This window comes from Pithys albifrons, chromosome 1 (genome assembly GCF_047495875.1).
Source record: "Pithys albifrons albifrons isolate INPA30051 chromosome 1, PitAlb_v1, whole genome shotgun sequence".
NCBI lineage: Eukaryota > Metazoa > Chordata > Aves > Passeriformes > Thamnophilidae > Pithys > Pithys albifrons.
In genome coordinates this window covers 47,537,706-47,561,985 of record NC_092458.1, presented here as the reverse complement: position 1 = coordinate 47,561,985, position 24,280 = coordinate 47,537,706, and the positions used below count along the sequence as shown (strand labels likewise).

The 24,280-nt window shown below is 36.0% G+C and overlaps 1 protein-coding gene across 1 annotated transcript in view; it reads right to left on the bottom strand.

Moving 5' to 3' along the window:
• The window catches only part of KLHL1 (kelch like family member 1), a 229,987-nt gene that overhangs the window by 163,908 nt on the left and 41,799 nt on the right, over positions 1-24,280 (bottom strand). The window contains exon 2 of the mRNA XM_071570584.1: positions 165-347. Coding sequence (XP_071426685.1) covers positions 165-347 — 183 coding nt within the window. The remainder of the gene's footprint in view (positions 1-164; positions 348-24,280) is intronic.

Here is a 24,280-nt window from a genome sequence, read left to right as displayed (position 1 = left end):
GAAATATGTACAAAACCCCCTCACCTTCAAAACCTCAACCTTCAAATACACCTTTTGCAGACCCTTGTGTTTAAAGCAAGAGGGAAGCAGGCACAAGGGACTACAGAAAACACATACCCCAAACATTTACTTTTGTAATTTAAATATTTATGCTTATTTCCTACCTATGTGCGGGTATCTTGCGATCCCCAGCAATCAGGATAACATCACAGAGCTGCTGTTGCTTCAGGTAGCTCTCCATCTTTCTGAAGGTTTGCTCCGCATGGTGAACAGCCTGGTAGAATTCCTCAGAGCTACACGAATCCATGTCACAATGGGGTGGCAAGGGGTGGCTGGCTCCTGACACCCTATATAAACCACAAGAGAAACTCCATGTTGATAAGATGTGACCAATTGTCTAGGCTTCCTCACAGGCTTCTAGGATCTAATATAAGTAATCAATTAGTCCTTTCCCTGTTCTCACTGCTGGAAGTACAAGATAGGAAAATCTTACTGCATTGGGAGAGAAATGGAATAAGCAATCCTATCTTTCCACTGATTTTAAGAATGCCTAGTCTAGTTCATTTCCTCAAATTCACATGCATCTTACAACACATGGGAAAGAAAAATAAAATTCCAATTTACTTAATTTGTAATTAATTGTGGTTATTTAGAAAAAAACAAATTACATACCTTTTTTTTAACCAAAAGGCTCATTAATACGAAGTAAATTTATCCTGCTATGTTAATGATGTCTATATTTTTTAAAAAATTAGAAATAGGAGAATATTTTTTTTCATTATTTAGCCATTCGTTCCTAGCTCAAAGTGTTGCAGTGGAAAATAAGAAAAAGTGTCAGGAAGCACTGGCCCTTGAGGAAACTAATGCTAGAGCTTCCAAATTATTCACAACACAACTGATACCCTCTTCTTTTAAAAATAAATGATGAGTTGGTTTCAAATGAAAGTCATAATATTACATATAATATGTAGTGCTGAGAATGAAGGATTTCACAGATGGAGCTGATTATTTTTTTTCTTCAGCTATATACAAAACAGTTTACATAATCAATAGAAGAGCAAGAGAAGACATATTTTAGTCCAGCATATGAAATAATATTATAAATTAATTCAGACCAACCTCATATATATTCTGTTAAAAGATAAATATTAAGGAGTACTTAAGAAGTCTTGAATATTTACAGTAATAATACAACAGTTTCACTACATAAAGTTTGAATTCAGTAAGCACTACATTCAAAGAATGATATTGAAAGACCTATAAGAAAATGCAGTCTACGCTCCTGGCGCTGTGAAGAAACTGGAAAGTTCATAAAGATGATAATTTTTAAAAATCACCCATTAAAATTAAATGCCATTATAAAAAAACCCAAGCCAAACAAACAAACAAAGAAAAAAAAAACAGACAAGAAAACAAAAAAACCAAACCAAAAAACAAACAACCTTTGAGATATGTTTGTTTTTTACTTTTGAATTATTTTTTGTCCAAACCTGTTCAACATTAGTGTCCTACAGTCACTGTATGACGCTTAACAGGTTTAAGGAGGAAAAGCTGGTCCATCTTTCTGTCACAGTAATCACGAGGCTTCAGAGCATTTCTTTCAAGTAGGCTGCATAATTGAAGACGGTATGCAGATAATTTCACAGCGAACCAACACAGTTACTTTTGTATTTCGTCCCACCATCTATTACATGCCATATACAGGCACTAAATTAAGAGAATGAATTATCATTTAAAACTAAGTAACTTAACTTTATATAAAGTTCATTTAAAAGAAGTAAATTCATTTCTTAACATTAAGTTGCATCCAGAAAAGTCATCAAGTGGTTTAAATTAATTGATATTGCTCTTTTATGCTGGAAATGTTACAATATGTGTGAGCCTGTCTATAGGAAATTGAACTGGCAAACTGTTATTAAACATGATCCCTCAACAGAAACAGTTATGAAGTGGTGATTTAGAAAGAAACATTTCCTGAATTCCATTATAGTTAATCTCGTTATACTGTCAAGTACTTTGTGCCAGGTATCTCCTCCTAATGGATAGAAGAAACATATTCATTCTGTGAGTGAAATATACATCTTATGTGTTCCTATGTAATCTGGACTGCCAAACATGTTGATCAGAAATCCAAGTTCATTTTCAACAAATGTTTTCCCACAAAACTGTAATGATAGAGCTAAGTTCATTAGAATGGGTAGTGGGTAGATATTTCACCTTTTTAATTTCCTTTTTTTTTTTCACTTCACTTTGATTGTAGCCCTACACAGACTTCTTCAGTTTTATTGCTGGAGAATTAGAATGACAAGTAAATTACAAGAAATAAATCTATGCCTAATAAATGAGGTTGGTAGGGTTAAACAGAGACATTTCTTCCTCTCCCCTGGGTTTTTTAGAAGTCACAAAACCAGCAATGCTGAGAAAGGGAAATAACAGGAATGAGCAGATCTTAATGAGTGCATATTGCTTGTTAATCCAGAAGGTAGGTCTAAGTCAGTTTACATTTGAACAGATAGGATGCTAGTCCTGACTGGTTTTGGCTATTCAAAATGCTATTTTTTCCAGGTCAGAAAAAGAGAAGGACCATGACTGAATTTATGTTAGTCTTATGAAGTAAGATTGGGCTGCAATGAGCTTAGATTATTTTGCTCTTCAGTTGCTTGACAGTGATTGCCACGAATTTAGCCCTGTTTCCTGGTTGCCATTTATAAACAACACCTTCTATTGTCTAACTCAGTATATGTTGCTAAGCAAGTCACTAAATGACTGCCCAAAAGCAATCCCCCAAAGGCCCAGCATATTTTAAATTATTATCCTGAAAATTAGCAAGTAATAATCTTAATGAAAGACAATAAGTTAATCTTTTATTTATTTTCTCAGAAAGCCTAGATAAAAAGTCTGCTGTTTTTCCTATTCAGGAGCTACCTCTGTTTCATTGCATAGCTTGCCTGCATAATGAATGCTTTAAATTCAGATAGCAGCTTGTTCAAGTAGGAATTAGTTTAAGCAAATACCATTCTTTCTAACAGTTTGTGAAAGGCATGTAGAGGTACTTCGGGCCAATTAGCAATATGAAAATCACATTTTCTCTTCGCATATGTAGTTTTTGTTTAGGTGCAGGCAAACTGGACCACATAGGCAATGAGATGCTTGTTGATTGCATTCAGCAGCAACTCCAACACAAATCTGACTGCAAACTCCCTGAGTCTTTCAAAACCCTTTTTAGCATTTGTGTACCTCAAAATCCTGTAATCAGTGGACCTGACAGACTCCAAACGGATATTTTTGCATAATATTTTTCAGTTGTCAACTGCAAAACCTGAACATTGTGTGGAAATTTCAAACATTATGGTTTGTTCAGACTAGAACACTTTAAATTATTTCCTTAATAGTATAGAAATACAGAAACAAAACCTTTCATAGAATCATAGAATCAATTGGGTTGGAAAAGACCTCCGAGATCATCAATACCAACCCTTGGTCCAACTCCAGTCCATTTACCAGACCATGGCACTCAGTGACATGTCCAATCTCAGTTTAAAAATCTCCAGGGATGGTGAATCCACCACCTCTCTGGGCAGCCCATTCCAATGCCTGATTACTCTCTCTGTAAAGAATTGTTTTCTGATATCCAACCTAAATTTCCCCTGACAGAGCTTGAGCCCGTGCCCCCTTGTCCTATTGCTCAAGATTACAAGATTACAACAGTGATACTGAAAGGTGATACTACAGCATGGGAAAATTAAAAGGTCCACAAAAATTATCAACATTGCAAATAATCAGTAATTTCAAATGTTTCCTTATGAAAAGGCAAACGAGAGTGCATATATATCACATAATCAAAGAAAGGAAAAAATGCACCTTAGCAAGTTTGTATGGACTAATTTTCAGTGTTAAGAACAACATTCTGCCCTCAAAAAAGAGATGCTTAAAGAACTCAAAGGGGTTGAGAAAATCCAGTCTTTGAGCCTTTACAGATCTTAAAATAGTGTAAATATAAATAAAAACTTATCTCGAAGAACCTACATCTGACTTCACAGTGCTCCTCTTTTACTAGAAAAAGTACATTGATTTGAACAAGAATAGAGAAATGAAATCTTTTATCTTACAGTAACCCTGTTAAAGAGAAAATGCCAGGAAAATTAGGGACCTCACATATAGATTTACGTGCCTGTATCTTTCTTGCTAAGTAATTAGCAAAACTGTCATTCTTAAGCTGCAAACATTTGAAAACAGCAATAGCAAACATGAGTAGATAAACAATATCCTGAATAAATTTTTTTTTAAAAGTGCTTTAAAATATGACTTGAAAGAGTACCACATTTCTCTGAAAAAACCAGAGGTTTAGATTTAGAAATGTGTCCTATATTCATAGAAGGGCAGAAAACAACAGATTCATACACCCAAGTTCTTTACAGAGTACTTAGGTATTTTAAATACTCGATTGGAACATATTTAACCTGCAATACACTGAAGGCTTTTTAATCAGAAAATGTCATAGCATTTCATTGTTACTGGAATATCAAATCCTGCTATATTTAACAATTTTTCCCCCCAGTTTTCACTTATGCAGGATTGATCATCCAAACTTATTCAAAACCTCCTCGATGTAATTTAGTCTATATATTACTGGGTACATATCCAGACTACATAGTCAAGAAATGAAACATATCCAGTTCTTCAGTGAAATAATCATTGCTTTGCTATTTATAACTTGCAAAACCAAAAAAAAAATTCCATATATGAATGAAAAAAACCTTCACACAATTCTTTCTCTAAAAATTGCTTTATTGAATGCTTAGAAATCAATAGCCTGTGGAATTGCAATTACCAAACTAAGATGAACTATCAAAAGTCATGACTCTCATTAGCAATAACTTGCAAAAAAAAAAGTTTTCTTACAGCAGCATCAAGGCTAAAATTCCATTTCTGAACAAAAGCTATGCTTTTCACTCTGCTACTTGCAATGAAATCTGCAACTACAGACTCTGCCCAGAGTTTCAGCAGGCAGAAAGGCCAGATAAAAAATTAAGCAGAATATCGAACTGGCCATTTTAGTTATACCAGGTTAGATCACAGATGCATTGCAGTTGTCTTGGAGATTCTTTTTCCATGAAAAAGGAAAAAAAATGGAGTCCAGTGCATATTATAAACTTGTTGCTCTTGTTCTATAGATAAATCTGCATAATGTATACTTTACAATGGTGCTTCCTCCTAAAGGCAATTTGCAGATCAAGATAATTTTAATGTAACTTATTCTTTGGACACCATCAGGCAAAATTTAGTCACTAGGCCATCTGTGTGCCTAACAAAAATATACATGACTTCTCTGTTGTTCTGTGTTTCTGTACATCTTAAGAATATTACCAGCCCCAAGAAACAAAATAATAGATATTTTGTGATATTGTGTGATCTCAGACAAATTCTTTAAGCAGCCCTTCAGAAACACAGAAAAGACAATGAGAAGGGACAACTGCGCTACACCAAACTGCTTCTATAGAGAAGAAATACGTGCTTTGCTAAGCAGCTGAGAGGAAAAAAAGGCTTAACAAGGCAGTTAAACGAAAAGGCAGTAGTTAGAGAAGGAAGAGTTTGTTTGCAGTATGATTTTTCCAGGTTACTAATAAAATACACAAATCAAGGCACGTATTTTGGTTCAGTTCAAAATACCCACAGTGGGATTTTGTCTTATCTATGATCCTTCACCAGATAATGGCCTAATCTAATCTCCAAGCATCAACATCTCTATTGTCAGTGGTGATAAACCAACACACATAAACATTCCATAGCCTCCTGAAACACTTGTGTTTTTATATTTCAGTTCTTTATAAAATGTTTTATTTTTGCCTTTTTAGTTGTAGAAATAAATTGTTAAAGTTCAAATAATGAACAGTTACTAAAAAACTCATTCTGAAAGCAACTACTTACAAGACAGAATTCAGTTACATTCATGACCGGTGTTTTCTCTTCCCTCAGTCTTCTCCATTTTTTTCAAGAATTTATTACTGTTATTAATGACATGATGTTTTTTCTCTGCCCTGTGCTCTGGGAACCACTTAAATGTTAGGATGTTTGGTTGGTTGGTTGGTTCTTTAAGTGTTAAATTGATCCCTTATCTCTGCTCACTTTCTCACCTTTCATCCTCTACCATTTCTAAACAACCACCTCAGACTTTTCCTATTTCCTCTCCTCTTTATTCACAGTCCAGTGTTTAGTCTCAAAAACTAGTACTCCTACCAATACTGTGTTCTACCTTCCGTTGATTTTACTTTCAACTTCTCTCTCCGATACTTACAGTCCTCAGCAATTCAGATGCTCTTCCATGGATGAAAAGTAAATGGGCTCAACAGTCCAACACAGCCTTGACTTATAGTCAAAAAATGGAATTTCCAAATAAAGACTGAGATTGAGCAGCAGCAAATACCATTAGACTGATTTTCAACTTTGAAAAAACAGTCATGATCTATTACTTGCAGTAAATTTAAATACATGTAATGTTTGAAGCTTGTCCACTCTGTTTTTTAATTAAGTCAAAGATTGGGAGGTTGAGATGGTGGGGCTTTTTTCCCCAATAGACAGGATAATGCCATAATGTAATGCTTTTATTTGACAAGGTTAGAAAATTTCATTTTGATATTGTTTTACATTACAGCTATAAACTGTCTTAAAAGGCATACCAATATACTTATCTCTTAAGGAAAACTTTTTTCAATTATATTCACTTATGAGAAACTTTACATTTTTGTGAAAATGTAATACATAGAAGTATTCTGCGATAGAAGTTCCCAATTGAAAAGTTACAGGTCTGTGCTACTAGTGAGGACATTTGCTTTCCAATTTATGTATTCTGAGAGGTAAAATGAAAGGTAGCCCAGACAGAAATGGTGCCACTACAGATAAAATATCCATTTTATACACTTTTTCCAGTCGAAACAATTCTTAACAACTGTTTTGCTTAAGTTATGCAAAATTTCCCAAAGCACGCTTTAAGTAAAAAGCAAGTTTATAGAACTGACTTAATTTAGTCTTACATATGATAATTTATTAAATTTGGTCTTTTAAGCTTAGTTTTGTGGTTTAGAGGGGGTTTTGTTTGCTTTTTTTGCTTTCAGATTTGGTTCTTGGGTTTTGTTGTTTCTTTTTTTTAATTCAGATTGTCAGATCTCATTTTAACAGCTCTTGAGACACCTAATGTATGTAAGGAGATGACTAGAAAGATCACTCAACAATTACTGTCACAGGCAAAACAGACTCACCTTAGTGAAATTAATTTATCACCAACCAAGTCAGAGGAGGATAATGAGCAATCAAACACATAACTTAAAAATACCTTCTCCCCATGACTCCCATCTTCTGGGCTCAACTTTATTCCTGATTTCTCCACCTCCTTCCCCTCAGCAGCACAGGGGATAGGGAATAGGGGGTGCAGTAAGTTTGCACATTGTTTCTGCCACTCCTTCCTCCTCAGGGGGAAGACTTCTCCCACTCTTTCTCTGCTCCAGCACGGGTCCTTTTCATGGGGTGCAGTCCTACAAGAACTTCCAGCATGAGTTTCCCAAAGGGCCACACCTCCTGCCAGTAAACCTGTTCCAGTGTGGGCTCCTCTCTCCAAGGGGCAACAGTTCCTGCATGAAGACCACTTAAGCACAAGTTTCCCATTGGGTCACAGCCTCCTTCAGCCATCCATTTGCTCTGGCCTGAAGTCCTACATGGGCAGCAGGTGGATCTCTGTTCCACCATGGCCCTCCATGGGCTGCAGGGACACAGCTGCCTCACCATGGTCTTCATGATGAGCTGCAGGGAAACCTCTGTGCCAGTGCCTGCAGCATCTCCTTCCCCTCCTTCTGCACTGACATTGGTCTCTGCAGGGCTGCTTCTCTCACATACTCTCACTTTTTATTTTCACTAGAAAATCCAAAATCTCCAAATCCGGATTATGCATGATGAATAAAAATAAAAACTAAACCAAAAATAAAAGACCATATTTTAGGGTTTTTTCCAAAAGTACACATTGCTCTTTAAAGTGTCTTTGAAATATAACTAAGCCCTCTTACTGTTTCTTCTTGTCATGTAAAAATGCAACAATTTACTGCAGTGCATCACAGTACAAAATTCATATCTAAAATCATCCTCATTATCCTTTCTGAAACTCATTTCAACATAAAGATGATCATTTTATAAACCCTATTTCAAGTTCCAAACACTTCCTAAAATACAGAGAAAACTTTTGAAGGAGAGATTTTTTTTAAGGTTCATCATGCCAGTCACACCAGGTGCCTGACAGCTACAGTACTAATGGTACCACTATAAACCATTTTCACAAGTTGCAGCCATCATACATCCCTGACAAATTATACTTCCATACCCTGCCCCCTGCCATCTTTGACCTATTCTGCCTCTGAACAGCCTAGCAATGCAACAGAGAAAGATGCTGGCTTGACTTCTCTCTCCCACCCACAGTAAATGGTGTATCTGCTACTTTTCAGCTTTTTCCCGAAGAGAGGGAGCAGTTTGTTCCAGCTGATCCTGGAAAGCTGATGATTAACTCAAACAAACATAGAGTTCTCATAGCTACACACAGACATATTTTAATGATTCTGAAATTTATTGCCATATTTTCACACATTCACATTGCTAATGGAACTTTTTATTACACTGGACCTTGCCACTTAAATTTATGTTTTGTATCACAGAGGATACAGGAAACAAAGTGCCCACAAGTATAAAATCCCTACAAGCAGATACTGGGTGCATATAAATACACACTATGAATCAGCCTCCTAAGAGGAGGCAACCTGTTCTTGATAACATAATCCAGGAAAGATGTCCCAGGAGATACCATACATAAGCCGTTGGAGAACAATCAAGAAACACAACCACCTTTCCTTAAGCTACCACCTTTCCTTTCCTACAATACTATTATTGTTTCTCTGTTTCTAGCTCAAGACTCAAGGGAGTCTGCTTCACTGAAGTACAATCCAGCTGCTCTGCTTTCCTTCCCTCTTTTCTTTTACTATCACAAAAGAAGATAAAATTCCTACTGATAGGAAACAACTTAGCTTTAGACCAGGAAATTCTTTAGTTCTTTCAGAAGTAAGTTCTTTGAGAAGTAAGGTTCCTTCTTATATTTGTGACACTGCTTGCTTATCAATATTAAAAAAAAGAAAAAAAAAAGATGATTTATTTTCTTCCAAGACTTTTAAGGCTCTTATGACAAATAAATACATAAAACAGGCAAGTGTCCTGCATACATCACCGGCATCAAGCATTCATAATGCACTCACAGTACCTTCATACTTTAATTACCCCATTGGTAATGCAGTGGAGATACACCCTCTCCATTGTAAAGACAAATTGTCATCATAAACATTTTTAATACTCTGGTTAAATATTTTCTTGCATATTAGGATCCCACATTTTTACCACCTAGAAGTTGGTAGAAAAGGATTATTATGACTCAGAAATTAAAAACCACATTTAATCTAAACTTAACTTCCCTACAAAAGTTAAAGTCCTCCCATTTCTAAAATGTAACACCAAAATAATATTCTTTCTGCATTGTTCATGACATACATGCCATTTTCTGTAGTTTAATTTTATTAGTTTCATAATAATAATTCCCATGAATTCCTTTAAAATAGATTCTCCACTTTGATACTATTCTTTAATGAATGTAGGCAAATAACAAAAGTTCATGAGGTAGCTGTTCAAGGCAGACAAGTTACTAGCAAGGTTTAAGTTGGATGAGAAAGACCTTTGAGTCTGTTGTGACATTTACAGTGGAAGTTATCATCTGGGAAGTCTCAGACAAAGACTGTTGTCCAGTAGGATAGTATACTGGCCTCAGTAGCTAAACAGAACAGGTTAGAGATGTATTTCCCTGTCTTCTGGCCAATGTAAAGAGCTCATGAAGACTACTCATTCCTCTGGCTGAGCAGCAGCCACCAGCAGACAAGTACGGGAAGAACACCAAGAAGTAGATGCCATAGTGGAAATACAGAAATTACTCCTTTTCTTTTCTTAACAGCTTGATAAATTTATGACAGTGTATTGGATACCACTGTGCACTGAGTGGCACTGGCAGACAGAGACTTCACATTCAAACAAGGCACAGACTTTCAGCCTCCTTGATGTCCAGTTGTTATAACACCTTATTCCAAATGATGAACTGCACTGAGCCTTTGTGAATTACTTAAGTGGTCAAACATAATATGTTTTTTCTGTATAATTTAAATAATTTCTTTATTCTCCAGTGCCATCTTTTACCAGGTGGCAAACACCATGTTGGAATCTTACAACTCAGTTATAAAATAATGGACTGAGTTTGAGCCTGAAGATGACTGCGAATGAATACTGTGATGCCTAATCTGTCTTTTCACCCCCTGTAGAGGTGAAAAAATATGAGCAGCAAGAAATATTAAGCTTCCAGGTCTACAAAGAGACTCAATCATGTGCCTGGATCAGGTGTGCTTCTCACAAATAAAGTTTTGGTGAGGATGGTTACAATTGAAAGTATGTGTTTTTAGAAATTGATATTTTGATGGATGATTAACACTATTTCACAGTGGAAAAAAACCCAGCAGTATTAAAATTAATGGGAATGGGCTTAATTTGATTTATTTTCTAAATGAAGAATTCTGCTGAGCATTTCAGAATGATTCTTATAATATACTCTTTATTGATGAATTTTTTTTCTTATTCAAATTTGCACACTTATAGATAATATTCAGTTTCACTAAGTATGACTTTAGGTCTGTGTCCAGTTCTGGCCTACTCAACACAAGACAAGTAGCTACTGGAGAGGTCCAGTGGAGGGGCACAAAGATGATTATGGGTCTGGTGCATCTCTCTTATGAGGAGACCCTGAAGGAGCTGAGCCTATTTAGTCTAGAGAAGACAGAAAGGTAACTCATGTTGGGAATTAAAACTGGTGACATTTTGGTCTGTGTTTTTGCCAATGACACCTGTGAAAAGATTTATACTTTTCCTGCCAAGTTCTAGGGAACAAAAGCTGATAGAGTGAAGGTTTTGTCCTTGAAGGCAGACTTTGCATTAACTAAAGTTACCTGAGTCTCTCCTATTGGTTTGACAGCCTTGGGAGGAGAGCTGAGGGGAGAGAGAGATAGAAGGAAGAGACAGGGAGTGAGTAGCAGGGTCTGCAACCTCTTCCTGGGGCGTGGTGGTCTCACCTCCCCAGGCAGACATCTCCAGCAGGCTCAGTAAAAGGTGAGAAGGTTTGTGCTCTTGCGTTGGTGGTTCTTTCCTCAAAAAGACAGGAGGGATACCTGCTGTTCTCTCTCCCTCCTCTTTGGTTCCTGCTATTCGGTTAGTCCTGTTAATACTGTTTTCTGAACTCCCTACAGTGCTCAGCCTCACTTTTCCAGCAACTGTAGAACCCACCTTGTTACAGGACCTCAATAATGCATATAAATATCTTAAAGGCAGGGGGCAAGACAATGGTGCAAGACTTTTTTTCAGGGGTGCCCAGCGACAGGACAAGAAGCAATGGACACAAACTAAAACACAAGAAGTTTTACCTCAACATGAGGAAGAACTTCTTTACATTGAGGGTGGCAGAGCATGGGAAGAGGCTGACCAGGGAAGTCATGGAGTGTCCCACTGGAGACATTCAAAACCACCTGGACACCTTCCTGCACAACTCACTCTAGGCAACTCTATCTTGGCGGGGGGGTTAGACTAGATGAACTCCAGAGGTCCCTTCCAACCATAACTATTCTGTGATTCTGTAAGTCAAGCAGGCAGATAGATTATGAAAGAACATAAAGGCAAAAGGCAAAATTAAAAGACACTAGCTTTTTTTCATAATCGGGCCTTAACAGCATTTAACAGACATGCAAATAACAGTCCCTGACAGTTTTATTTTATCATAAGTGTATTGACTTGATTTGCTCTATCATTAAAATAATGTTAAATATTTTGCTTCCTATACTATATGGATACACGATAAAAACATAGAACAGCAGAACTCTGAACTCACTTCAACTTAGGCAGAACAATTAAAGAGGATGGTTTCAGACTTAGGTACAACAAAGAGTTGACAGATCTATCAATACAGATCCAATAGCATTTTAATTCAGAAGTGATGCCCATAAAATAACTTATGGTTTTATCACCACCCATCATTTAGGCATATACTTCCACACAAAATGAGATTTTTACAAATACAACAGTAAAGACTACATTCAGAAACTAATGAAGCCAACACCACACAGGATAGTTCTAATATACCATGGGGAGAAAATTCACATATCTTTCACGCAGCTCTGACTGTAATTCCTTTAGCTGCTGCTATCAGTAGTGTGTAACTCTCCAATAAATGTCACTTTGGAAAGTCCACTAAACCAGTGGCAGTGCCACTGACACAGGAGTTCTCTTCTGCTTGAGTGCCATCCTACTCTAGGAATAATGCAACTTTGGATTATAAAAGAGCAGTGCTGAATTTACTAGTGGGATGGCTAAGAGAGAGAAAAATAAAAAAAAAAACCAACAAAAAAGAAAAAGAGGAAAAAGAAAAAGTACAGGTCACACTTCATACTGTGTGGCAGGACAAACCTTTTCCATCCCAGCAGCAGCTGATCATAGATATTTTCATTTCTTTCTGTAACAGTGATCTATTTTCTGAATGGATGGCTTGAATTACACCTAAGAGAGATGCCTGTGTCATGTGTTAACTACCTTTTCATGACAAACGGCCATATCTATATGGATTAACTAAGTAAATTACCTGACACATTTACTCATTCAGAGTGTGTGCACAAATACATACACGGATGCAGAACTCTCTTTTGTTATATTTCCTTCCAGCATTCAATTTATGATACAGCGACTTCATGTAAACAGAAATCATGCATGTGAGTGATGGAATGACATTCAAAAAAGGGCAAGCAAATATTTTATGAATATTGTGTTTAGTATGCACTTCAATTAAATTCCATTGTGCTACTGAATACTTGCTGATATTTCACAGCATAGGTAGCATGTCAGAGTTTGAAACACATCATGACTGCAATGCAAATCATGCCAAAGACCACAGTAAGCTAAACACTTTAAGATTCTCCGCTTAAACTTCTGGTTCAGTTAAGTACTACACTAGGTAAGGTGGGAGATCACAAAACACATGCCTGCATGCCTATCCATCAGTAAACTGTATGAATGATTCAATCTATGTCCTGTTGCAATCTTTTAGAGAGCTTTCACAGCATTTACTGGCAAGCAGCATACAATCCCTTCCTGCTATTTGTTACAGATCTATTGAGTGTCATATATATTTTGGTGATGCTCATGAATTCCACTGCCCTGACATGCCTGTCTGCATTGGCAAATCAGTGGGAAAGATATCTCTGAAATAACAAAATAAATTGTAGGCTATTTTGCCCTGCTGTTTTAAAGTGACAATTTATTTTTTGCTAATCCCAGAAACAGCAATTAAAATTGACAATTTGGTGAATCCTGTCTAAGATGAATCTGATAGTTTCAGCTTCTACATTGCAGGATCACTACAACCTAGGATCTTAACTTGCAAGCAATTAAGGACTCCATGTTCCATAATAGCTACCACTCATTAACTGCACACATACCCAAGCTGTGCTTTTCATTCTATGATCAATATGAAAAAGGTCTAATGAATTTTTCATATGCATGCATGGCAGCACAAAACTCTAGCCACTGATACTGCTCTTGTCTACCACAGTATTTGTAAAATTACTATCTATAGAGGTTGAAATCAGGCAATAAGAGAGATATGCTAGACCAAATTAAATAAAAAGGTAGGTACACACACATCCAAGTTAAATACTGCCCCTAATTTAGAAAATTGTAGATATGGAACCTCCAGTCAAAGCCTCAATATTACATACTGTTACAGAAAGCTACAGGACAGCCTGTGGCATAATTAGTGCCTACATTACAGAACAGGAAAAAAACCCCACCATCTACTATCTATTTACTTTTTCCATGTTACTGTTTGTGATTTAAAGACTTTTTACATTTTTTTTATCCAAAGTGGGACACAAACGTAAAAACAAAACCTGGAATTCATTTGTTTTTCTTTTCCATTAAAGGAAAGTTGTTGCTTTGTATCCCTCTGCCTTTTTTTTTTAAATTTTCCTTGAAAGCTGAAGTAGGTGAAACACTTTCTTTTCTTCACAGACTAGTCTGCAGACCTCCAAAGTAGGTAAGACCTTTCCCTAGAGAAGTAATCAAGAGCAGGGCATGAGTGCTCTGACCATGTAACTAACTGCAAACACCACAGAAAGAAGCCAGACTTTTGGGATCAGGCATTTTGCACAGGGCATGTATGTATGTACATATGGCCAGACTTCACGAAGAAGATTTGGGAAGGACTCTCCCCACGTGGGTGTGCCCTTCCAGCCTGCGCAGTGGATTTTTTAGGTGTGGCACAGCGTGCGCAGAACTGGCCCCACCGTTTCAGTCCTAAGGGTCCATTTGCCCCATCCGAGCGAGCTTGGACAGTGACAGTGAAGTCCTCGGGACTGTCACAGCACCCGGTACTAACTGGGGCTAACCCTGCTGAGCATCCAAGATCTGACGGGATTGGATGGCAGGGAGGCATTGAACTGCCTGGGTACGGTCCCCACTGAGACTTGAACTCAGGTCCTTAGGGATTCAGAGTCCAGAGTGCTCTCCTTTACACCACAGGACCACACAGTTTTCAGGACATGTACAAAGGTATTACAACAGATGTGAATTTTTAACTTTTTAAAAGAGATATAGATATGAGACAGTCTTGCCTGGTACTCTGACACAGATGAAGGCACTTCCAGAAAGACATATGACAAAAAGCAAGATTTCGTCTCCTCAAAAAGCGTTTCTTCTCCTCACCTGCCCTAAATTGGCTAGTTTAAGAGGATCCTCAGTATGATGGCTTTTAGGGATCTCCATTTTGTGGTACTTAGCCTTTTGCATTAAATATTTGAGGAACGTGAGTATCTTTTTTAATTCTATGTATTCAATGTTTAGGCAACTGTCTCCTTTGGAAACTGAGGTCCAGACATGACAAAAGGAATGTCAAGATTTCTGAACTATGCTTCTATCTACATTCAATTTAATGCAACACTAATCTATGTGAAAAGGAGTGTCCAGAAATAATTTGTAAGAACACTGATTTCTGCTTATGCTTCAGATTTTTTTCTTAGGTTGCTGTATCACAGCAAATTTTTTTTAGGCCATTCTTTCTTTTTCTTTTCCACTTTTTATTTAAATTTAGAACAAGAGAAACAAACTATAGCTCAGATATATAGAGAAAAAACCTATTCACAACTTCTGCATATCTTTGATGACTGGACATAAAATAAATTGCATAAATTCTCTCACTGTCTCAGGACAGATTTAAAACATGCTAGCAATGACTACTTGGTTATATTTTACCTTTAATTCACATGGACTATTCATGAACTTGTCAAATGTTATAAAAATACCTGCTTCTGCAACAAAACATGTAACCCCTTAATTTTTCAGGTCTGCAAAACTGCACTTCCAACTAGCTTTAGGCAACCTCACACCACTTCAAAATTAAGAACTAATAACTAGAATAAGATTTATTTTTAATCATGCTCTTTATATACCAGATAATCTACATTGTCACTGTTCACATCTCAAAAGGTGCCTGCCTACTTGTTTTTTTTTTCATTGGATGTGCTTGTTTATGCTTTCTGAATGTGTGCCTTCAAATGTCAAGCTACTTTCAGTGGATATGGACTTATTTGCAGAGCCTTCCATTCCCCATTCCCTGACTATCTGAATCAAACCTAGTGTACACAGAACAGTGTAGCTGTTAATTATACTACTATTCAAATAGTAGTTAAGACCTGTAATGGGTTGGTTTTTTTATACTTACTTAAATCTTTAACTTTTGGATAAAAATAAAATTCTAGTTCAACTATACTTGAGAAGACAAAAGTTTAAAGTTCCTATTAGTCATTTAAGAAGTGGATTAAAAATATTACATCTTTAAGAACCCCTGCAACCTTTACACATCTATCAAATAGCATCAAGGTATGATTACCAAACAGAAATGTTAAACCATTTCTAAAACTTTTTAGATCACTCAGGAATCAATTAAATAGCTTTATCATGTGTTATTCATTCAACATAAATAACATGATATATATCACACCCAGTCTCTCTGGAAAGATACTTAAAAATCACCAATGACTGTAGAATGTATCTTCATTTATTTCTCTTATACAACTTATTGAAAGAAAAATATCTGAAAATTTTCAATAAATATCTGAAAATTTTCAATAATATCTTATAGAATTGTAAGTCATGAATTTTATCTTCATCACAATACCAGATACCAAAATATATTACATTAATCATATTCTAATAATGTTATAAATGTAGCAGCGCATTTGAATATTATAACTTATTAGTCTTTCTTAATCTAATATTCAATGAATATAAGAAGATTAATATAAAAATAGAGACTAGAAACGTACTTTTAATCAATCTGCTCTAAAAATATCTGTAACACTGTTTAATCTGCACCACAGATTAAAAAGTAAGATTTTCAATGATTTCTTTGTCATTCTTAGAACGAAATGCAAATAAAACAGCAAACATGTGAGTGCTTTAAAATAAATACATAAATAAAAAGTATTAAATACAATTTAAATTCTTTTTTAAACGAAAAAGAATGTAGATATTACCTAAATTCCACTGTTAATGACATTTTAAAGCCTATTTAGATGAAAGTAATCTTACTTGGATAAGTAAAGTTCTAAGAATGTTGCTGTTGCTTCACATGAATCAGAAGGTATAGAAAATCCTGCCTAATGCAAAGAGTGGCCTTCTATGTCTCAACCTTGAGCAAGCTACTGCAAGCATCCTTATGGGCTTAAACAGCCAAAAATCATGACAAACATAATGAAGTACATACTACAGTCTTTTGCATTTATATTTAGATTTTTTTTTACTACATCAGTTTAAATAAAAGCTATGCATATACATGCTGGCTTCACCAGCAGTAATGTATAGAACAGCAAATAGAGGCTCAATTAGGATTTTTCTTAAATCACTTTAATGCCAGTAAAGCTTCATAGTAGTAGCATAAAATGAATTTAATACAATGAATTCACACTGGTGAAAAAAAGCTGGTCATGTTTCACGTCTGGCCTTATTATGTTTCATATAGAACCCAAATGAGTGTGCTAGCATAGGGTATCTCTGAGAAATCTTTCCATCTTTAAAGCCATTGGGACTGTTCACTTCTGGCCTTAAATCTAAATAGGACAAGGGCAATCACATGTCAGTAAAAGTGACATGGCAAGTTTATCTCCTCATGGTATTTTGCTGCGTGTCACCATTTTTACTATTAGAGTACTCCTCCGTAGCAGAAGTTTGAGGTGGAGGGAAGAAGTAAACTAGCAGATAATCCTGCCATTAGTTTAAAAAATTAAAAAAAAAAAGGTGGAAACCAAAGTATTAAAAAACCCAACTCCAACTGTAGGTAACTGCTCTTATTTGAAACAATTGAAGTATTTCTATGACTTATATAGATGCCTTTCCAGTCATGTGAACTGCCCCGCTACATTTATTATTTATTCAATTCAACAGTTAATATTCATTAGCAATTGCAAGCATTATCCGCTGTCATATACGTTTATTTGGTTGAGATAATTTTGCTGAAAAGCCATTCCCAGTCGTGACTGACTGTTTCCATATTATTGGCAGCTGTAAGACAAAAGATAAGGCATTAATGCCATAATTAGTAGCCTACCTCTAAGAATTATATAAATGCAACAATTTTTCACTATTGAAATTCCTGACTGATATGAGTAGTTTACACAACACAGAGTTACAAAGCACTAATTGTGAAATTAATTTCATTTAGTTGTCACTTAAAAATCCAACTTATATAAAAAGGTTGTACAAGTGGAATACATCAAACTATCCTACACATGCTTAAGGGCAAAATGTGACAATTAGGCAGTTATAGCTGAGTCTCTTGGCCAGAGATGTTTCCAGGCTGTGAGAGTTTTTTGTCAGCCTTCTTCCTATACCTAAGCAACTTGCATAACAAGCTTAGCAGATAAATCAATCCCTGTAAGCAAACCCCAGCTTTCATTAGGAGTGCTGCAAAATAAACACAAAGGTTTCCGTCAATCTTACTCTAAAGGCAAGATAAATTGCCTACCACTTTACACCACGCAATATTTTCTTTCAACAAGAAGCAGTTAATGATAGTTGATTATGCATTTCTTTCAGGGCTAATGAATAAAACACTAGCACTTTCAATTAAAAGTCAAGAAACTTTACCGGACATTGGTAAATTCCAAACTACACTCCTTTTTTTTTTTTTGTAGGAGATGAAGACCTTTAACTTCTAACTAATGAGAGATTTAAGCAGCACACCTATACTTTATGATTTATGTTACAGTGGAATACAATGTCTCTGTTTCCAAATTATTTTGACAATCCTAAATATTATTTATCATTACATTTTAGTGGCTAGAAACTAAAACAAGAGTTACTAGTAAACAGGGTAACAAACCTGTGTATCTTCTCTGTAGACTATGTGTGATCATATTAAAGCAGTTATCAATAAATGGATAATCCCTGCATACTACATGTCATGAAATTAGGTACAGTTATGTATGAGACTGACTTTTATTAGTGAACTACACCTGCTAATGATTTTGATTTCTGCCAGGCTTTGCTATGATGGAGTATTCAATTTAAAATGTTGATATGTGCATGCATGCTAATTTTCGGTTTCTCAGCAGTTGTATTTGGGCATCTGTCAAGTACATATCGTGCTATTGACAGGCACAGATTTCCAAGATTCATATTTCACTGAAGGTTTTCCACTGTATTTGACACAATCTTTTTTTCTCACTGTCAAAAAGAGTGATTCATTTTACATTTATGATATGAAATCTCTCAATCATAGCATGTAATTGTGACAGATTGTAAAATATTAGTTATTCTTTCTGGACATACCTTTCCTATTTAAAACACCACCACTGACAAGACATCAACTGAGGTTATTGCAAAGTTACATGCTATGCTGGGGGGAAAAAACAAAACAAACCACAGAACAACAGAAACAATCCTGTGAGTCTTAGCTTCTTGCACTGTTATGCCTATTCAAGTTAATTCTACTTGTGCATGTCTGGAACTATCTTATCCTTAAAACATCACCAGAACATCTAAACACTGAGAAAGCCTAACTTTAAGTTGTTATACTTCCCATTATATGCTTCCCATTATATTTTCTTAAAATGACATTTCATTATCACTTTCCTTGCTGTATGTGTATGCTATGCACAATTATATAACTGAAAAAATTTCATGCACAGTATCCTTTTGTTTACAATAAAAGGGACTAAAAGGGTATTTGTTTGGGGTTTTTTATTTGTTCTTTTTTTTCCCCCTAAAAGTACCTTTCCTGATGACTTATAATAGAAATTTTTAAAAGTCAATTTAGTATGTAATTTCACAAGCATCTCAGACTATAAAAATAAACAGGAAATCAATTAATACACTATTATCAAGAACTCACCCTTATACATGACACAACCCTTAATTCTGTGGCAAACTTCTGAATTGTTGCTAAAATGCAGAATAAGTTTCAACTAAACAATAAACTCAAATCTGTGACTATTCCATGTTCTTCTGTTACAAATTGCACATCAAAATTTACCTTGATACTTAAATGCTTCCAGCTAAGTGCTTGTCAATTCTAATGCTGTGTTGTTGCATTTAAGATACAACTTTGGTTCTAATGGAAATTCTAAATTTTACAATGAAAGAAGAAAATTCTTCCTACCACATAGAATACAAATATAGAAAGCAGGTGGGCATATTTTTATTTGAAGGAAGGGCAAAACATAAATTTTTAACCGTAAGATTCATGTTGCACCGGAGACTAGTATATTATTTCATCACTTTAACTGTGAAACTTGCCCTTATGGCCAAGAAGGCCAGAGGTATCCTGGAGTGCGATAGGGAAAGCATTGCCAGCAGGTTGAGGGAGGTGTTTCTGCCACCTACTTTGCCCTGGTGAGGGCTCATCCAGAGTGGTGTGTCCAATTCTGGGCTCCCTAGTTCAAGAAAGACAAGGAACTACTACAGAGGGTCCAGCAGAAGGCTATGAAGATGATTAGGGGACTGAAAAATGTCTCTTATAAGGACAAAGCTGCGGGAGCTGGGCCTGCTGAGAGGTGACTCAGAGGGAATCTTACCAACACATGCAGACATTTTAAGGGTAGGTTACAAGGGGATGGGGCCAGACAGTTCTCAGTGGTGCCCAGTGACAGGACAAGGCAACAGGCACAAACTAGAAAAACTTCTTTACTGAGAGTGTGACAGAGCACTGGAACAGGCTTCCCAGAGAGATATTCAAAACCTGCCTGACTGTGATCCTATGCAACTTGCTGTAAGTGAACCTGCTTTACCAGAAGGCTGGACTAGATGATCTTCAGACCTTTCCAACTCCAGCCATTCTATGATTCCATGAATCACCAAGTTGTAAACAAACAAATTCTGTTAGGAGAAATCTCAAAGTTTAAAAATATTATAATGAAAAATTTACCTTTCAGAACAACAAAATCCTGACAGTAATCTATATCAGCAAAAGCTTATTTGCTCACAAGAGGCAGATGACTAAATGTAAGATGATGGCAGTCACATTCAAAACTTTTTGGAAGATTAGATTGCTGCTAACAAATTTGGAAAAATGTTTTGATTATGTTGTAATGTGGTCTTAGTAAACAGATAAAATCAGAATTCTGTCAATACACACTGAGTTTATTAAAAAGAGTTCAAACTGATACACCGCTATACTTATGATATTTATAGAAAAGTTGACAAAATATTAGCAAGTTTATTTTTAATATTGCTGTTAAAAGTACTTATTATTAGTACAACAAATAATAGTAAAACGGACTAACACATAATGATTTTTTTAATTATAAAAGTGTGAAAATACATCATGCTATTCTTAGAATACTGTAAAAGAGTAAGGGAATATAGGGTTCAATCAGTGCTTATAAATAACCCATGTCACCTTGAGCTTGACCACTCCCAAGCCCACCCTGCTCCCCAGTGGGATGGGGACAAAATCAAAAAAAGGTAAAACACGTGGGTTGAGATAAGAACACTTTAATAACTGCAATTAAATTATTATTATCAATAATAATGGTATAGTCATATAGTACAATATAGTCAAATAACACAAACATTTGCTCACCACCTACTGACAGATGCCCAACCCATCCCCAGGTAGTGACTGGCCACTCCCAGCCGACTCCTGGTTTATACACTGGGCATTGACATTCTCTGGTATGGAGCATTGCTTTGGCCGGCTCAGGTCAGCTGTTTCAGCTTTGCTCCCTACGAGCTTCTCGAGCTTCTCGTGCTCCTGCAGAGCATGGGAAACAAAAAAGTGCTTGACTTCATGAATGCACTGCACTGCAACAACTGAAACATCGATCTGAATCCAAAACACAGCACTGTATTTGCTACTAGGAAGAAAATTAACTACCCCAGCTGAAACTGAGAATGGCTCATTTGGTTACATCATGGTGCTAATAACACTAAGGTTTAGAGTTCAGTCTCTGAGAACTGAACTCGATGATCCTTGTGGGTTCAGTCTCTGAGAACTGAACTGGATGATCCTTGTGGGTCCCTTCCCAGCTCAGAAGCTTCTGTGAATCTGTGAAACCAGAACATATATATATACATATATGGATTGGCAGCCATACAGGTCACAGACAGACACTCAGAGCACCCACAAGAAGAGAGACAGCACCAACAGCATCATTCTGCTCCCATATCTGGCTGAGCTTACCGTGGTATCTCAAGACATGAAAACTGAAGACCACGTTTTCTTAAAAAAAAAAAAAAGACAAGGCAGAAACCTAGCCTTTTACCTTTCACACTTGAGAAAAACTATTGAATGGAGAGAGAGCACACCTCAGTGCAACTGGTGTGCCTGCACATTTTCTCTTCTGGGCTTTCCTTTGACTCTAATTTATTAGGAATTTGTTTATGTTCATTTATATATTTCTGTGAATAATATATATTTTGTATTTGTGAGTTTTCATATTTACATATATATTTGCATCTATGTATATATGAACAAACGTATACATACACACAGAGAAATATATACAATTCACTAATCAAGTGTTTGCATATCATTTTTTGTTTTCTAATTGTCATTGCACATTATTATGTCAATTTTTAATTTAACACAAAAAATGATCAGTGCAATTAAAAAGAAGTAATGAATGCAGAATTGTACCAAGTACTGTTAATAGTGCTAGCAGTATTACTGATTTACATATGTAGGAGGAATTCAATAAGGTCAGTGATAATCTTTGAAGCTTCAAAGTGATTCACTGTGAAGTTCTTCTATTTCACATGCATTTTGCACGCTAATTACAACCATAGCTGTCAGATCAGAGCATGGTTTTTTGACCTCTTCTAGACTGTATAGCTGGAATTAGTTATTCTTTACAATGCCTTGAAAGTAAAGAAAAAAGTTCCAAGGATGCATTGTGACCTGACTGCATTGTGAACTGCATATTGAATTCCCGGTACAGTTCAAGATGCTATTATGAGTCTCAAGGATTGTGTGGTTAAGACATTAGTTCTCAGAATATACCAGTAATCCACTGTTCAGCCAAGTTCAGCTAATGAACTCAAGGTAGCATTATCTGGATTGGATTTTATGTCAAGCTATTCTCAATGAGATATTTTTTTAACCTATTATTGAAAAATAAAAAAATAGTTTCTTACAATGGATTTTCACATGTTATACATTTAGGAAGAGCATAAATATGCAAGCAACTGACTTGCTTTAGTTTTCTTACACTTGAAACAGAAATGGATTAAAAAGGTTAACACTAATGTACCACATCATGACTTTATATGACCCTTCATACTAATTTACACTTACCAATCTAACATTTCTATTAAACTCAAATATTATGTAGATATATTCTATACATTCAGCATCACTGTTCTTAAAAGAATGCTGTCACTATTAAATACATTTTAGTAATGGAGAAACTGTCATTGGCATCAAAGTCATCTTTCCAAAAATCTATTAACTGGCCAAGCAAAAATGAAGAAGCAAATGCCAGAATTCACCAATTCATTTTTTTAGCTTAGCAAAATGCTGTGGGTTATGTAAATAATCTAATGCAGGAAACCAAATATATTCAATTTCAGTCGCTTAATCCATACTAGTCTAGTAAACAAAACATATCAGAACCTGTCCCTGACATAGCTAATACCCACTGTGCTAAAATCTTCCCACCTCAAAGCATATTGATTTCTACCTCTTGGGAACCACCTCTGGGCTGTGCTATTTCCTACATCCTGCCCAGACACTGAGACAAATCTACGTCATGAAATCTGCCTGAAGCTATATGGCACAGGTGATAGGATGCTGCTTGACCTTGTGACGTGGTCTGTGTTGTTTACAGTACAGACCTAGACAGATTCTATTACTCCCCACTGAATCCTAAGTTCATCACAGATCACGCAGAAAGCAAAAAGGTATCTACTGAATTTGCCTTTATATTTTAACATAATTTTCAAGTAACATGTTGAATAAAAGATGCCAGAAACAAACTGACTAGTATTACATGTAAAAATACAAATAATTTGTTTAAAAAGATAAATGAATGGCATTTCTTTCAATTACACCATTTTTCTCTTACTATATTTTTACTGAATTTAATAATTATTGTATATAACATGTACCTGTGTTAGCATTATTTGGAACAATATCTTTGTCTTGTCTTGCACAGCCTTCCAATACCTGAAATGGAGGATCATAAAATCATTTAGGTTGGAAAAGACACTTAGGATCATTGAGCTGATTCCTTCTTTGTATTTTAGAATCATAGAATCATAGAATCAATTGGGTTGGAAAAGACCTCCAAGATCATCGAGTCCAACCCTTGGTCCAACTCCAGTCCATTTACTAGATCATGACGCTCAGCGCCACGTCCAATCTGCATTTAAAAATCTCTAGGGATGGTGAATCCACCACCTCTCTGGGCAGCCCATTCCAATGCCTGATTACTCTCTCTGGAAAGAACTTTTTTCTGATATCCAACTTAAATTTCCCCTGGTAGAGCTTAAGCCCATGCCCCCTTGTCCTATTGCTGAGTGCCTGGGAGAAGAGACCAGCCCCCACCTGGCTAGAACTTCCCTTCAGGTAGTTATAGACAGTGATGAGGTCACCTCTGAGCCTCCACTTCTCCAGGCTAAACAACCG